Raw genomic sequence first — 14,428 nt, 5'->3', positions numbered from 1 at the left:
ATTGGGCAATACATTTTACCCTAACTGCTCTGCATGGATGGCATAGAACAGGCCTCCCTTATGTTGTTCAGTGTGGTAATCACCAACTACTACAAGGGGACTTCGCCTCAAAATGATCCTGGCTTTTCATGGGGTTATAAACTATAGTAAACATCCATCTTATTGTTCATCATATGTCATTGAAGCTTCCTGCAAAACTTTATCAATACTGGATCAGGGGTATTGAAAGAGATGTCAAAAATTTGATGTACCGAACACCGCACATGAGGCACGACGATAGACGGATCATGAAGAAAAAATGACAAGTGTATATAGGGTTTTTCAATATTTTATATGTGATGAATTTTCATGTGAACAATTTCATGAAGACAAAACAAAGTCTTACATTTCCTAACAATACATTTATATTATTGTAATAATTAAATTTCCATTGTTTGTATGCAGAATACAGCTTTCTGTTGGTTGAGTTTTTCTTTTCATACCTCTATAATTAATTTTTCTTTGTTTTCTGTAAATACTCAAATGTGATTGGTCGAAAAATTCTTTTCATTCTTCTATGAAAGAAATTCTGAGAATGGCGTGAAAAATGTGACGTCACAATACGACAATTGACGTTGCGTATTGATTTGAGAAAAAGAATCCCATTTAAAACCAGTAAAATTGTACATAAAACATGTTTTAAATTAGAAAATCATTTTCAAAATTAATTATAAGCGTTGATGTCAATTTTATTTTAGTTTCATCGGGGTATGAAACAAAATTTGTTTGCAAACTTCTGTACGCAGATTCATACAGTTTGCAAACAAAATTTGTGTCATACCCCGATGAAACTAAAAATGCTTTAATGAAAAAAAAAACCGTAAATGGAACAAAAATCATGACATCGAAATACAACCACTGGCATTGCGTATTGGTTTGTTAAAAAATGTCCTCAGTAAATAAGTAAAATTGTACATAAAAACATGTTTTAAATTTGAAACAGTTTCTGAAATGAATTATAAGCATTTGTTTTAATATTTTTTAGTTTCATAGGTGTATGAATATAAAAAGATTCGTAAACTTTTGTAAGAATCTGCTACGTGGATTCATACAATTTGCAAACAAGTTTTTGTTTCATACCCCTATGAAACTAAAAAATATTGACATCAATGTTTAAATGAATCATAATGCTTCAATTCAACAAGAACACTACTAAACTTAGAAACTCCAGAATATACAGTCAAACAATTTTTTAAAAAAAAACATATACCGTATTTGAACAAGTAAACACACTGTGCACTTACAAAAACACAAAAGGTGCACTTAAAAAAAACATGTAATTGGTTCGGTTTATTTGGTTTAACGTCCTATTAACAGTCAGGGTCATTTAAGGACGACTGGCAACTTCCCCGACGTAGGTTTCAAACTCAAAACCCAGAGGTGGAGGGTAAGTGATAAAGTGTTGGGACACCTTAACCATTCGGCCACTGCAGCCCCCATGCACAGGGGAAAATTTCCCATGTGAAAAGTGGGTTTTTTTCATTAACATATCTTTATGTGTCGAAAACAATACAGTATTTAGTTAAAAGGCTGAAAATCATATTGGCACATTATTGAGGTAAGAAACGTTTTATGTGTTTCAATTAGCGCACTCCTAAAAAGGCGGGGGTGCACGTAGATGGGAAGGTGCTCTAATTAGGTTGAATACTGTAATTATTAAGTAAACATATAAATCGCCTACATAGATATTCATTAATAAATAGTAAATGGATGAAATATAAAAGTTTACATTGAAGCTAATGTTCATCTTATAAATTTTTCGGTAATGCCCATACCAGATTTATTATTAGTTGATTTTTTCGACAATGCTCATCCGAGAGTTATTATTAGTCAAATTTTTCGACAATGCTCATACCAGAGTTATCATTAGTCTAATTTTTCGACAGTGCTCATACGAGAGTTAATTTTTCAACAATGCTCATACCAGAGTTAATTTTTCGACAATGCTCAAACAAGAGTTATCATTAGTCAAAATTTCGGTAATGCTCATACGAGAGTAATTGTGAGCAACAAATTTTTCAAAAATGCCGTTACAAGAGTAACCATTAGTCAAATTTGTCCGTAATGCTCAAACAAGAGTAATTATTAGTCAAATTTTCGACAATGCCGTTACGAGAGTTATCATTAGTTAAATTTTTCGACAATGCTCATGGTGGGGGGTGGTATTTATTTATGCCAAATGCAAGAAGGACACTCGGCTGACGAAAATGTTATCTTGCAAACGAAGTATGAGGTATTTTTTAACTTTGAGCTAATGAAAAATTAATGAAAATAACCCCTACGCATATGGTCTACCTGTCAAAATCCAACCCTGCAGAAATAGCCACCTTCACAGTACATATTGCTTAAACTGCAGTGACATCAATATTTATCAACCATACTATAATGGCGATCATAAAGTATTCACAGTACCGATATACTCAAACTGAACACAGTTTTATCAAAGAACTACTTCTCTAACTCCATTCATAAAAAAAACATTAATATATTTCATTTTCTTCCCTACAAAATGTACAAGTGTTGAATCCACTTTAATTCTGAATAACAAAATGTAACTGAAATGTACATATTATAGCGGTAATCTTGTTTTAGCGTTTCTAGCATTCCGCTAAATTATGATTGCGCTAATTCTAGTTTAACTACATTGGTATCTATGACAATCACTTTCGGTGTGCTAACTGATCATTCTGGTATTTTGTTGGAACTTGGTTTTGCACTAAAATTTGAATGCATCAAATTAAGTACTTTTACGGTAATAGGTAAAATTTGATGGACCAGACAGTATTGCAGACATCGTAATTTTGTGACATTTGTTTGTTTAAAAGTCTCTCAGAGTTTTCTTCCACCAAAGCTTCTTATCTTCCAGTTCCAGATCACATTCCCATTTTCTATTTTTAACTTGTATGATTTGTTTATGACTCTTACCAGGACTGTGGAGGACAATGTTTTCAATATTGTGATAAGCTGGGGGCTGGCTGTCACTGTTTACACAAAAAACAAAAGGAACAGGCAATATTTCTCTCAGTTGGGCCCTGCCCCTCAGGTCCTTCGCCCAAGGATGCCCTAGACCAAAGTTTGTCAAATCCACTGAGTGGAGGTAATTAATTTATGACTAGTACCAATCTTTAGGATATGTCGACATATCAAACTAATTCAGCAAATGAACACAAACAAACGAGGTCCATGTAAACTCAATTTCACGGCCTTTGTTTTAAACATTTCCGAAGCTACTTTCCAAATAATCAGCTATTTCCAAAGCAATCCTCTCCATGGTGTCCTTTCTGGAAATCAGCTACTAAAACTGTCGATGGGTCATCCTTAAGTTTACTGAGAACGAGTTTCTTAAATTTTCCCTGCAGTCTTCCGAACTCCATAATATCCTTCGGCTTTGAGTTGATCCAAAACTTGTCGAATTCGAAGAGCATGTAGCCTGCAATGGAGATGAATATTATTAAGTTATTTTACACAATGTCCATTTGAAATGTCTATGACTAGAACCAAACTATCTGGTAAACACAGGACAAATCTACTGTAAACGTGGAAATTTACGCTATTTACATGGAGTCCTTTTGAAGGCGAAAACTTCCCCCAAGTGTATTATTTTGATATGAATTTGCATGATCTCGAACTACAAGCGAAGGTGGATCGATCGCGAAAATTACCGCATTTACAGTTCTGTAAACAAGGGCAGACTCTGGGTTTACCACAGCTGTGCTGCATAATACATATAGGGGAGAAGTATGAGTTTGATTATCTTCCAAAGTATGAATGGATTACAGGGATTACAGGGGCTTGACATATTTCTATGACCCAGAATGAAAAATTAACCTTAGGGTCTGATCCATGAATAACTTATTATTGACAATGATAAGTGATCTAGGGTTAAATGACTTGATCTAGGGATCGGACCTTAGGGTTAAACGAAGTGATCTATGGATAGGACCTTAGGGTTAAACGAAGTGATCTAGGAATTGGATCTTAGGGTTAAAAAAAGTGAACTAGGGATTGGACCCTAGAGTTCAACGAAGTGATCTAGGGATCGGACCTTAGGGTTAAACGAAGTGATCTAGGGATCGAACCTTAGGGTTAAACGAAGTGATCTAGGGATCGGACCTTAGGGTTTAACAAAGTGATCTAGGGATCGGACCTTAGGGTTAAACGAAGTGATCTAGGGATCGGACCTTAGGGTTTAACAAAGTGATCTAGGGATCGGACCTTAGGGTTAAACGAAGTGATCTAGGGATCGGACCTTAGGGTTTAACAAAGTCATTTAGGGATCGGACCTTAGGTTAAACGAAGTGATCTAGGGATCAGACCTTAGGGTTAAACAAAGTGATCTAGGGATCGGACCTTAGGGTTAAACAAAGTGATCTATGGATCAGACCTTAGGGTTTAAACGAGGTGATCTAGGGATTGGACCTTAGGTTTAAATGAAGAGAGCTAAGGATTGGACCCTAGAGTTAGGGTTAGGGTGACCTTAAAGTTAAATTTTCATTCTTGGTCACTGGAACGTATCAATCCCTGTGGACGGAATTATATCTTTGGACAAGTTGAGCTAAATATCTTGGGGAAGCCATTTGTTTTTTTAACATCAAGATACATTGCATTAGCAATATGTGTTAACAGTTTTAATTAGTATCAAAGCTAATTTATAATCCTAAAAAACTTACAGTACACTTCATGGAAGTCGTGAAGGAATGGCTGACCCTTGGATATGTTGTAGAAATGTGTCCGTAGTGCTCCGCTTTGTAACAGTTCATAGATGGCTTTTGTCAAGTTGATTCCCACAACAGCGTAGGGGTACCTAAAACATCAAACGTTTCTGTTAAAGAAAAACATCCCACAGTACAGAGTTTCAATAAGAGGCCCAAAGAGCCTGTATCACGCACCTGGTTATCACTTCTTTGATAAATCTTTGCATTTTAGTTATTCGAAAGAACTTGTGTATTAACAAATTTGACCCTTAATACCTTGAATATGTGTCAAGGTCATTTCTTTTCACAAACGTTGTCCAGCATAATCAAAAAAACTTATAATAGCCGAATATATACCATGAATCTAGGCCTTTTAGTTCATTAGAAGAAGTTGCTTGAATGTTTTGACAAATTTGACCTCTGAATATCGGTCAAGGTAATTTCTATTCACAAACTTTGTTGGGTTCTATCCCAGGAACCTACCAGCTTAATGTGAGAACTCAAGGCCTTTTAGTCTTTTAGAATAAGTTGCTTAAAAGAAAATGTTCATACTGAATGGGCACAACATAGACGACACAAATGGATGACAGAAGATGGACACAGCACAAAGGCAAAAAGTCACTTAGCCCAAAGGACTTGTATTATGGAGTAACAAAGATGCATTTACCAGTAAGTGGGATGTTTGGAACGGGAGAGAATCCTCCGACACTGATCTGAGTGCTTCACAGCAAAATACCTAGGGGAAAAATCAATAACACCAAAGTTATTCAGCATTCACAATTAATAATTAACTTTATACATGCATGTATGTACATTATTTTATTCAAATGCATACCATATTTATCCTCAAATGAGCCCCCTCCCCAAGTGTAAAAGTTTAGTACTGTATTTATCCTCAAATAGGCCCCCTCCCCTGGTGTAAAAGTTTAGTACCATATTTATCCTCAAATAAGCCCCCTACCCTAGTGTGAAAGCTTAGTAACATATTTATTCTCAAATTAGCCCCCTCCCTAAGTGTAAAAGTTCAGTACCATATTTATCTTCAAATAAGCCCCCTCCCTTAAATCAGTAGTGTAAAAGCTTAGCAATAAAAGTTCAGCCATTTTGTTTTCCTGATCACACTCAAATTTGAACAGAAAAAGTAAGCATCTACTAATGAAATTTGAGAAAAATCCTCTTAGACACTTTTCAAGAATTAGTGGTAACAAGGTTTGTTTACTGAGGGAAGGACAAGCCATGAACGATCATCTTCGCTACCCAAGGCTTCTGATTACGTTACACTCCACGAACCCTTGGCAGATATAGGCGTCAGTTCTGGCCCTCTAGTGGTGATTCGAAATTACCACCCTTCACGCATGAAATTTTCGACCAATCAAAACAAGCGTTACCGATTTACTTCATCGGTGATGTTTACAAACACACATCGAGGTTTGGTGTCATTTCGATGAGATATGTGATCAATGACTTATATGAATTGATCAAACACTGCGAATGTTCCCCCAAAGATTGAGATTTTTGTATTTAGGTAAAATGCCATGACATAGTTGGCAATGTAGCTCTGTACTGGGTGCCGCATTTTTTGTTAACTGCGAAACCAAGCCAGAATGTAAAATGCGATTTGATTGGGTGCCCTGGGATTCCAGGGCGCGACGGTTTGAACAAGACTATATCCGCCATGGGTTCGTGGAGTGTAACGTAATCAGAAGCCTTGGCAAGCGAAGATGTGAACGATAGACGAAGGGAGATTTTAACAACCTACCATCTGATGATGGTGGGCTAAAAATGTTAATTTTTCTAAATTTTGTGTTATTCCCATTTCATTTATTTTCATTCATGGGTCTAAAAATATCAAACTAAGACAGAACAGAAGAAGATTACTGAAACAGAATAAAAGTTTCTTTAATGAGACATTCTTATAGCTAAAATCAAAATAATTCAATTATAATTCGATAATAATTCAATAACTTTCAATTGAACTCTCCATCAGTAATGGTATTAAGCTACATATAAACACAAATACGCTAACAATACACAAATCACCAGTGACCGATCTTACAGAAGTTGGTACAGGCCCAGTACGCCCATGCCACGGAAGTCTGTCTTTGGGTCGTCGCCTTGGAAACCAAGCTCCTTCCATTGATTGCTGACCCTCATTTCTAACTTAACATCTGGCATCATGACCTCCCACAGCTGTCCAAAAGGTAAGATCACATATATTAAAATACATGGACAAAATTAACTTTTTTCATTCATGAACCCCTTTTTGTCAAAAATTTTTCGCTTTTTAATTTTGCATTTTTAAGTTTTGATATTCCTTTTTAAAAAACTTAAATTGAAACATTTCCTGGAATTCAGGATTATGTTCCATGGTCTATTGTTTTATATGGCAAATAAAAATATTAAGCTAAGCAGTCTGAAAATTCTTTCCTGAAGAGATCCCTCTATCCCCATCCCCACGTCAAAATGTAAATTCCCCATATGGACACCAATTAACCTGCATGTACTACGTGTACATCTGTCGGATTATGGAAATCACATATGGGGCGACGGGGGTATTTAAGAATACATGTAACAACAAGAGATCCCAGAGGGATCTTGGCGCCCACCATTGAATGATCTTGATAGGTTCCATGTCAGATTGATCTTTTCTCTACTTTTCCCTTCATTTTACTAATCTGTGCAAATTGAGACATCCCTCCAGTAATTTTCAAACAAGGGAATCCTAGCTAAATAAGAAATTTGAGATTTAATGATAATGGCTGTTTGTTTGCCAGGTTGTTTTCAGGACAGACCGGTCCAAAAATGCAATACAAGGGACCAAGGGGAACCTACTTATGAAATTGAGAAAGATCCATTCAGTACTTTCTCAGAAATAGCGATAACAAACTTCAACTGTCAAAATCCAAGATGGCTGCCTGTCGGCCATGTTGTTTTCAGATTGGTCTCAAAACGCAATATGCATAACTAGGCACCAAGGGAAACTTACATATGCAATTTGAGAAAGATCCCTTAAATACTTTCTCAGAAATAGTGATAACAAACTTCAATTGTCAAAATCCAAGATGGCTGCTTGTCGGCCATGTTGTTTTCAGATTGGTCTCAAAACGCAATATGCATAACTAGGCACCAAGGGAAACCTACTTATGAAATTTGAGAAAGATCCATTCAGTACTTTCTCAGAAATAGTGATAACAAACTTCAATTGTCAAAATTCAAGATGGCTGCCTGTCGGCCATGTTGTTTTCAGATTGGTCTCAAATCGCAATATGCATAACTAGGCACCAAGTGGAGCCTACATATGAAATTTGAGAAAGATACCTTCAGTACTTTCTCAGAAATAGCGATAACAAACTTCAATTGTCAAAATCCAAGATGGCTGTCTGTCGGCCATGTTGTTATCCGATTGGTCTCAAAATGCAATATGCATAACTAGGCACCAAGGGGAACCTTCATATGAAATTTGAGAAAGATCCCTCCAGTACTTTCTCAGAAATAGCGATAACTTCAACAGTTAAAATCCAAGATGGCTGCCTGTCGGCCATGTTGTTTTCCGATTGGTCTCAAAACGCAATATGCATACCAAGGGACCAAGGGGAACCTACATATGAAATTTGAGAAAGATCCCTTCAGTACTTTCTGAGAAATAGTGATAACAAGAATTGTTTACGGACGGAGGGACGGAGGGACGGAGGGACGGAGGGAGGGAATTGTTTACGGACGGAGGGACGGAGGGACGGAGGGACGGAGGGATGGAGGGACGGACGGACCACGGACGCAGGGCGATTTGAATAGCCCACCATCTGATGATGGTGGGCTAAAAATATCTGTAACTTTCAGAGACAGACAGCAGAGCTTAAATTTGATTTGAAAGGCCCCTTACAACACACTAACCAAGATATATCTCAATATTATGTATCAATACCTTCAGAAGTTTCGTTTCATGGTCTGGGTTTTCAGCAGAATATAACACTTTCTTTATACTCTCAACTTCGTTCTTAAGTTTCTTGTATCCACAAATCTGACACAAGCAGACTTGGAAACAGTCCATAAATCTGAAATGCAAACAAAACAAGAGTACTACAAAGTGAAACAATATCTGCCAGTCAAATATCATCTTTACTTCCCAGGGGTGTTCAATATTATACTTTCCTGAAAAGGAGAGTATCACATCGAACACCCTTGGAACCCAGGAGGGTCAAATGCAAAAAAGACTTGGATTCTTATAACAAATCTCACCAAGAATAGATTCCATATATTTGTTTAAAACAAAGACAGGGATCTATGAAAAAAAATTAAAATACTGAAATAACAAACTGCAATTACCTTATGCAAATGAAGTCTAATCAAAATGCTGCTCAAGTGAAACACAATTACTGGTATATATCAAAGTTCTAAAGCCTACCAAGTTTCAAAGAAATCTATTGAAAAATGTGGGAGAGTTTTCAGGCAAGATTCAAATACTGAAATAAACAAAGGGAAATAACTTTTGCAAAAATCCTACCAAGTCTTTTAAAAAATCTGTTGAAAATGGCAGGAGATTTCTTTGACAAACAAAATTTTATCCTGGACAGACACACAGAAGGGCAACCATGTACCATAACAGTAAACACTCGCATTAAATTTTGATTGGAGTATCAAAATTCAACAGTAGTTTTGTCAGACAATAGAAATACGGTTTACCTTAATGAGGATTGACAGATATCAGAAACTTCCCTACAAGTTTTGTGTCCGAGACAATGGCTACCTAAATACATTGTCATGTTAATGTAAACTGATAGGTTTGGACTAGGTTTATTTGAATTGTCTCCCCTGTATGAATTATGCCGTGCAAATTTCTAATCAGTTGCAAGCACATTTCCAATATGATTCTTGTTATATTACTTTAAACATTAAAGTTAAAGCAATCACAGATTTACATATCAAATTATATGACAGATATGGAATTGTCTCCCCTGTATGAATTTAAGACCTTTTGTTACCTGGGGTTGTCTCCCCTGTAAGGATTAAGGACCTATAGTTACAAGGGGTTGTCTTCCCTGTAACAATTTAAGACCTATAGTTACCTGGGGTTGTCTCCCCTGTAAGGATTAAGGACCTATAGTTACCTGGGGTTGTCTTCCCTGTAACGATTTAAGACCTATTGTTACCTGGGGTTGTCTTCCTTGTAACGATTTAAGACCTATAGTTACCTGGGGTTGTCTCCCCTGTAAGGATTAAAGACCTATAGTTACCTGGGGTTGTCTCCCCTGTAAGGATTTAAGACCTATAGTTACCTGGGGTTGTCTCCCCTGTACGGATTTAAGACCTACAGTTACTTGGAATTGTCTCCCCTGTAAGGATTTAAGACCTATAGTTACCTGGGATTGTCTCCCCTGTAAGGATTTAAGACCTATAGTTACCTGGAATTGTCTCCCCTGTAACGATTTAAGACCTATAGTTACCTGGAATTGTCTCCCCTGTAACGATTTAAGACCTATAGTTACCTGGAATTGTCTCCCCTGTAACGATTTAAGACTTAAAGTTACCTGGGATGGACCTCTGAAACGACAGCCTTCAGCACCATCACCTCTTGAGCAGCAGCTGCAACATCTTGGATGTTGTCAGATTTGTACAGCTCCTTCAGGTAAGTCACCCTGGACAGCTTCAGCGACTTCTCTAGAGGAGAAAACACTAATTTAAGACCATGTCATGTGTAAGTTTATTTAATTTTTTAATGGTGATTAATTTTATTGCTCTGAACTTGACGATGATATCCCAGTTTTTTTTCCATCCATTTTAAAAGCCTTGTAGGTGATTTCTGTATTCTGCATCCATTGATGAGAAACAAACAGACTGAGCATTCCTTTATCGGGCTCATACCTATTGTAAAATCTGCTGTACTCATAATGGAATGTGCTGTACCAGCAGAACCGAACCAGTTCTCGTGGATTGTTTTTTCAAACGTACAAAGTACCACTTGGATCCAAGATAGTGAAACTGTGACTTTTCATTTGTCATGTAAAATATACTTTTTGTTAAAAATGAAACAGGGACTCTCCATTTGCGATGAAATAAAATAATTTATATATGTCTATGTTTGACATTACTATTCAGGAATTGATTTTACATCTGTTATGTTGTAAAAAAATGAAGCAAACGCCGGTCGCAATCCTGGAAATTCATTTAAGACTTAATTAATTCTATCATATGAAACTGTACCTATTTGGTACAACTGGTACATCCCCGATAAAGGAACAAATGGATATGGACTATGGAGTCATATCCTCATAAGAGTACCTACAGACATTTCAAGTCGCAGTGTACTGGTAGTACTTTTCCAGTTTTGTTTATAGTTTTTGTTTACAGTCGGTTTTGTATTGTTTAACATCATAACAACAGCGTAAGGATGGTCTCCCCCGAGTGCAAAATCCATGTGTGTGATTTGGGAGGCTGCAGTATATATACACACGTGTTTGTCTTTTTTATTTTTTGATAGCACAAACCTGATGTCAACTTAATAGGGATTCCTCATTGAGGCATACTGCCAAAGACATCCAACAGGACACCTCACCGATAATACTGTATTCAACCTTTTAAGCGCACTGTGCTTACAAAAACACACAATGTAGAGGGAAATCTGTGTGGAAAAAAATTATCTTTTTTTTTCATTAATACCTTTATGTAGTGAAAACAATCTTAAGTTAAAGACTGAAGATTATATTGGCAGTTCAGTGAGGTAAGGAACTTATATGTTTCTAGTAGCGCACAAATCATCTTTTCCCCCCCGAAAAAAACTGGGGTGTGCTTATGGGGGCAGATGTGCTTATTAGGCCAAATATGGTAATGCAACGATTATGTCCCCCTTCATTTGAAGGAGGGACACTACAATCATCTACAGCCGGTACTAACCGATACTTTTGGTACGTTTAGCACCCTCATCATACTGGTATGATAGCCGCAGAAGCTCACACCGTCCTGTGTATTTGCGAAGTACCCACTTCCACATTGGCCTCACAAGGAAGAAGTACAACGCCGTCCAGGCATTTCCAAGCCACTCTGTTACCATGGAGAGTTTCTATATATCCCGGAGTACTGGAGTCTCCTTGTCTCACCTTCTGTAGCGACCTAAAATTTTTTAATAGAAATGTAAGTTGTTGAATGAATCATGTATACCAATTTCCACTTATTCTAAGTTTATCTAACATATTTAAAATTTGCCTTGATATCTTTTTCCTATGATTTGCACAATATCTGAATGTATCAAATAAGATATACCTTATGATTCAAACAAGAGTTTCAATCATGTTTGTATCTGATTCAAACAAGAGGTCCGCCCACCTTTGAGTGACAGCTAATTTTTACCATAGAGTTTGCGGGAAACAGCTATAATATTTACCACAGAGTTTGTTGGAAGCAGCATTTTTTTTACCACAGAGTTTATGAGAAGCAGCTAATTTTGACCCCAGAGTTTGCGTGAAGCAGCTAATTTTTACCACAAAGTTTGCGAGAAGCAGCTAATTTTTACCACAGAGACGTCATACCTGACACAAAGAAGAACTCTCTAAGAACAAAAAATAGCTATAAAAATCTTCAACTGTAAATACCAAAGATGGCCACTTGTTGGCCAATTTTCATTTCCTGATCAGGCTCAAAATTAAATGGGCAGAACAAGAGACTAAAGGAGATGTACACATCATGTTTGAAAAATATTCTCCTAGTACTCCTCAACTTAAAAAGCATGCAGTAATTTCAACCATTAAAATTAAAGATGGCTGCCTCTCAGACATTTTGTTTATCCGATCAGAGTCAAAATGGAATGGACACTACAAGGCACTAAAGGGGACCTACATATTATGTTTGAAATATATCCTTCTCAAGAAATACAAATATTAAGGATTATTTACGGGCAGACAGATGACAATGGACCATGGACATAGAACAATTAGACCAGCTCACTATCAGAAGATGGTGGTCTATATCTTCTAGTGCCACTTGATAACATTTTTGTCTCATGGTAGCAGGTGTCCTAAGTGGGAATCCTGACTGAAATTACTGAGATTTGATAAAAAATCTTTTCAACAACAATAATTGTACTTGGTAATTCAGCAAATTTAACCAATAAATCATTTTCTTTAATTGATGTTATGTTTGGTCTAATGAATTTATATAAGATGCTCTGCTTCTAGGTGTGCTTAATGATATACAAGTTTAACTTCAAAAAGGAGCAATATTGATGGGAGATATTTTTTATCTCTCTCAAAAATACTTTAATGGGAGGTAATCCCTCTCAAAAGACATTATTGAGCGGTAATCTAGCAATGGAGACATTAATCTTCTTAATGGTTTGCTAATTCCATCAGAAACAACAATCATATTAGCATAGATCTGTTGAAGAAATTGCAAGGGAATGAGAAGGGTTAATACAGTGATTTTTTGTTTGTTTTTTTGGGGGGTAGGTATCTAGATCTCTCAAAAATTCATTAATTGGAGGTGATTTCTCTAACAAAAATCAGATATTAATGGGCGATAATCTCTCAAAAAACACTTTCATGGGAGGTAATCTGTCTCAAAAAGTAGACATTAAAGGAAGGCAATCTCTCTGCTATGTTTCTATGTGGTATAATGGCCGTTTTCATTGTTGTGGTCGAAACGGTTGGACCAGTTGGACCGGTGTTGTTTGTTTATAAATAAAGGATGGACCTGGTGATTTTATATTATTTTCAGACGAGCCTTGATAAGACTTCCAAGGCCTGTATTAACATTTGCAGGTCCGTCAAGATATATGTTTGAAATATTACATTTAAAAACTGACAAACCTGTTTGTCTGCATTAACGAACGGGCCCTATGTGTGATATAGATCACAAACCACAGGGGCATGTCACAATGATAATGTATACATGAAGTGATTAAAAATTTATGTGGGTCAGTATAAACATAACACACTGATTCACATACATTTTTAATCATTTCATGTATACATTATTATTTTAACGTGCCCCTGTGCACAAACTGAATAGCTCTAACTGCTTTTATATGGTGACATGGTTTGTGTTAAATTACGAGTCAACCATCACCCTCATCAAAGTGTACAGTCTTTTTATGCCTTGTTATCATATTTACACAAGAACTTTCTCATGTTAATGCATCTGATACCAATTGCAAAGTAACATTATCTATAACCAGGTTTCCATTTCACGATAGTAGAGTACTCTATGGTAAAAACAGAGCTTTATCAACAGTCAATCACCAATTCCTGTGGAAATGGCGAAAAAATAAGGATTAGTGATACGCACCGTAAATAGATACAAACTTACCAAGATGATTCAAAATCAAACACAGTCTCAGTTACACGTGGAACTAAATGTTTAAGGGTAGTGCACCCATGTGGCTTAAACCGGAAGTAAACAATAAATTGACAGATGGCGCAGTGGTTGAACACATACACGGCAAATTTTAATTGGTCAATCTATGATAAGACTATTTACCGTATCCATTAACATGCGTTGATATTTTGGCAATAACACTGTTTGTTCATGACATATTCTTGTAATCATATTGCGTTCCATCTCAATCTCAGATCAGAAAACTCAGGTGCGCTAAGCATTTTATAAACGGAAATGGGTCAATATAGGGTTACCAAGTTACAACCAATCACGTCTCCTCATCCTATATTGAGTAAAGCTGATATATTTAGTTTCGCACAAAATATTTAATT

General features: G+C 36.5%; 1 protein-coding gene across 2 annotated transcripts; it reads right to left on the bottom strand.

The window, feature by feature from the left end:
• Positions 1 to 1,237: 1,237 nt before the first annotated feature.
• Positions 1,238 to 14,365, bottom strand: LOC117329748 (ELMO domain-containing protein 2-like). 2 transcript variants are annotated; one of them, XM_033887869.1, is made up of 8 exons: positions 14,199 to 14,365; positions 11,622 to 11,837; positions 10,259 to 10,388; positions 8,656 to 8,785; positions 6,790 to 6,923; positions 5,401 to 5,469; positions 4,710 to 4,843; positions 1,238 to 3,469 (listed from the first exon to the last, which is right to left on the bottom strand). In XM_033887869.1, exons 2-8 carry the CDS (start codon positions 11,776 to 11,778, stop codon positions 3,282 to 3,284), a joined length of 942 nt encoding a protein of 313 aa, XP_033743760.1. In that variant the 5' UTR covers positions 11,779 to 11,837; positions 14,199 to 14,365; the 3' UTR covers positions 1,238 to 3,281. The 2 variants fall into 2 exon arrangements, with proteins under 2 accessions (XP_033743760.1, XP_033743761.1); XM_033887870.1 differs by lacking the exon at positions 14,199 to 14,365 and adding an exon at positions 14,028 to 14,179.
• Positions 14,366 to 14,428: the final 63 nt, after the last annotated feature.

Source organism: Pecten maximus, chromosome 6 (assembly GCF_902652985.1).
Source record: "Pecten maximus chromosome 6, xPecMax1.1, whole genome shotgun sequence".
In the NCBI taxonomy this organism is placed as follows: Eukaryota; Metazoa; Mollusca; class Bivalvia; order Pectinida; family Pectinidae; genus Pecten; species Pecten maximus.
This window is presented reverse-complemented; position numbering and strand designations above follow the sequence as displayed.

Bases quoted from the DNA above. Each gene is read 5' to 3' on its own strand.
- LOC117329748 (XM_033887869.1), bottom strand. From the start codon at position 11,778: ATGGTAACAGAGTGGCTTGGAAATGCCTGGACGGCGTTGTACTTCTTC. The intron at 6,924-8,655 runs GTATTGATACAT...CCTTTTGGACAG, and splicing joins ATGAAACGAAACTTCTGAAG to CTGTGGGAGGTCATGATGCC. The intron at 4,844-5,400 runs GTAAATGCATCT...TTGATGTTTTAG, and splicing joins TCCAAACATCCCACTTACTG to GTACCCCTACGCTGTTGTGG.